At 45.2% G+C, this 1,094-nt stretch overlaps 1 protein-coding gene across 1 annotated transcript; it reads right to left on the reverse strand.

Annotated features, from left to right (window-relative positions):
- Positions 1 to 504: 504 nt before the first annotated feature.
- On the reverse strand, positions 505 to 862 carry LOC107302316 (regenerating islet-derived protein 4; the record flags this gene model as incomplete). Its single annotated transcript, XM_015831411.1, is given in 1 exon segment — positions 505 to 862. A coding segment is annotated over 1 exon segment (74 nt), but the record flags the coding sequence as incomplete, so codon positions are not given.
- Between the last annotated feature and the right edge of the window lie 232 nt (positions 863 to 1,094).

The following is a 1,094-nucleotide window of genomic DNA, read 5'->3' on the forward strand; positions in this document are numbered from 1 at the left end:
TAATAATAATAATAATAATAATAATAATAATAATAATAATAATAATAATAATAATAATAATAATAATAATAATAATAATAATAATAATAATAGAGTTGGAAGGGACCTTGGAGGTCATCTAGTCCAACCCCCTGCTCAGGCAGGAAACCCTATACCATTTCAGACAAATGGCTGTCCAGTCTCTTCTTAAAAACTCCCAGTGTTGGAGCATTCGCAGCTTCTGGAGGCAGGTTGTTCCACTAGTTAATTGTTCCGACTGTCAGGAAGTTTCTCCTTAGTTCTAGTAGATGCTCCCGGACTGCCCAGTTTCGGCTCCCCCCAAGATTATGCCTGGCCTTTGGGCTGGTGGCTTTGAAATACTTTGCAAACCAAGTTCTGGATGTCACAATGACCCACAAAGAGGGGTTTGTAGCTGTGTTCACATCTATTTCCTTGAGGGCCAAACAAATCTAGCCTGTTCAAAAGAGAAAGGATCGTCTCCATTTTAGTTCAGTAAACCCAAGAACCAGTTTGCAATTGATTTATTTGTTAAATTTATATGCGGGCATCTCAGTGTGACTCTGGGCAGCTCAGGATGGGATAAAAGCACCGGTATAAAAACCTTAAGAACATTAAGGTTAGCAACCATCAACAATTAGCAAAAAAGCACAGGAGGGAGGTTGTCATTTTGGGGTCAAGGAGGGTCAGGAGGTTGATCTCCGATGGAATCGAGGTGTTGCAGAAGCTGCCTTAGATGGTCCCCAGTGAGGAAGAGGCCCTCTGCTCGTCTCCTCCGCTGATGGTGGGATCTAGAAGGAAGCTTTGTACTTGCAGATGAAGGGCAGGACGGTGGCACAGGTGCGCTGGATCCACCTGACTGCATCTGGAGGGGAGAAGGGCCAGAGAGGCTGTTAGACTCAGGATGAAAAAAGTCATCATTTTAGTGGATTGAAGGATGCCATTGAGGGAGGGAGGGGAAGAAAAGAAGGGAGGGAGGGAGGGAGGAAGAAAAGAAGGGAGGGGGAGAGGGAGGGAGAGGAAGAAAGAAGGAAGGACTGGAGGGAGGGAGGGAAGGAGGAAGGGAAGGAAGGAAGGAAGGAAGGAAGGAAGGAGAA

The sequence above is a fragment of the Protobothrops mucrosquamatus genome, unplaced genomic scaffold (genome assembly GCF_001527695.2).
Source record: "Protobothrops mucrosquamatus isolate PMUCROS unplaced genomic scaffold, P.Mucros_1.0 scaffold47620, whole genome shotgun sequence".
NCBI classification, from domain to species: domain Eukaryota; kingdom Metazoa; phylum Chordata; class Lepidosauria; order Squamata; family Viperidae; genus Protobothrops; species Protobothrops mucrosquamatus.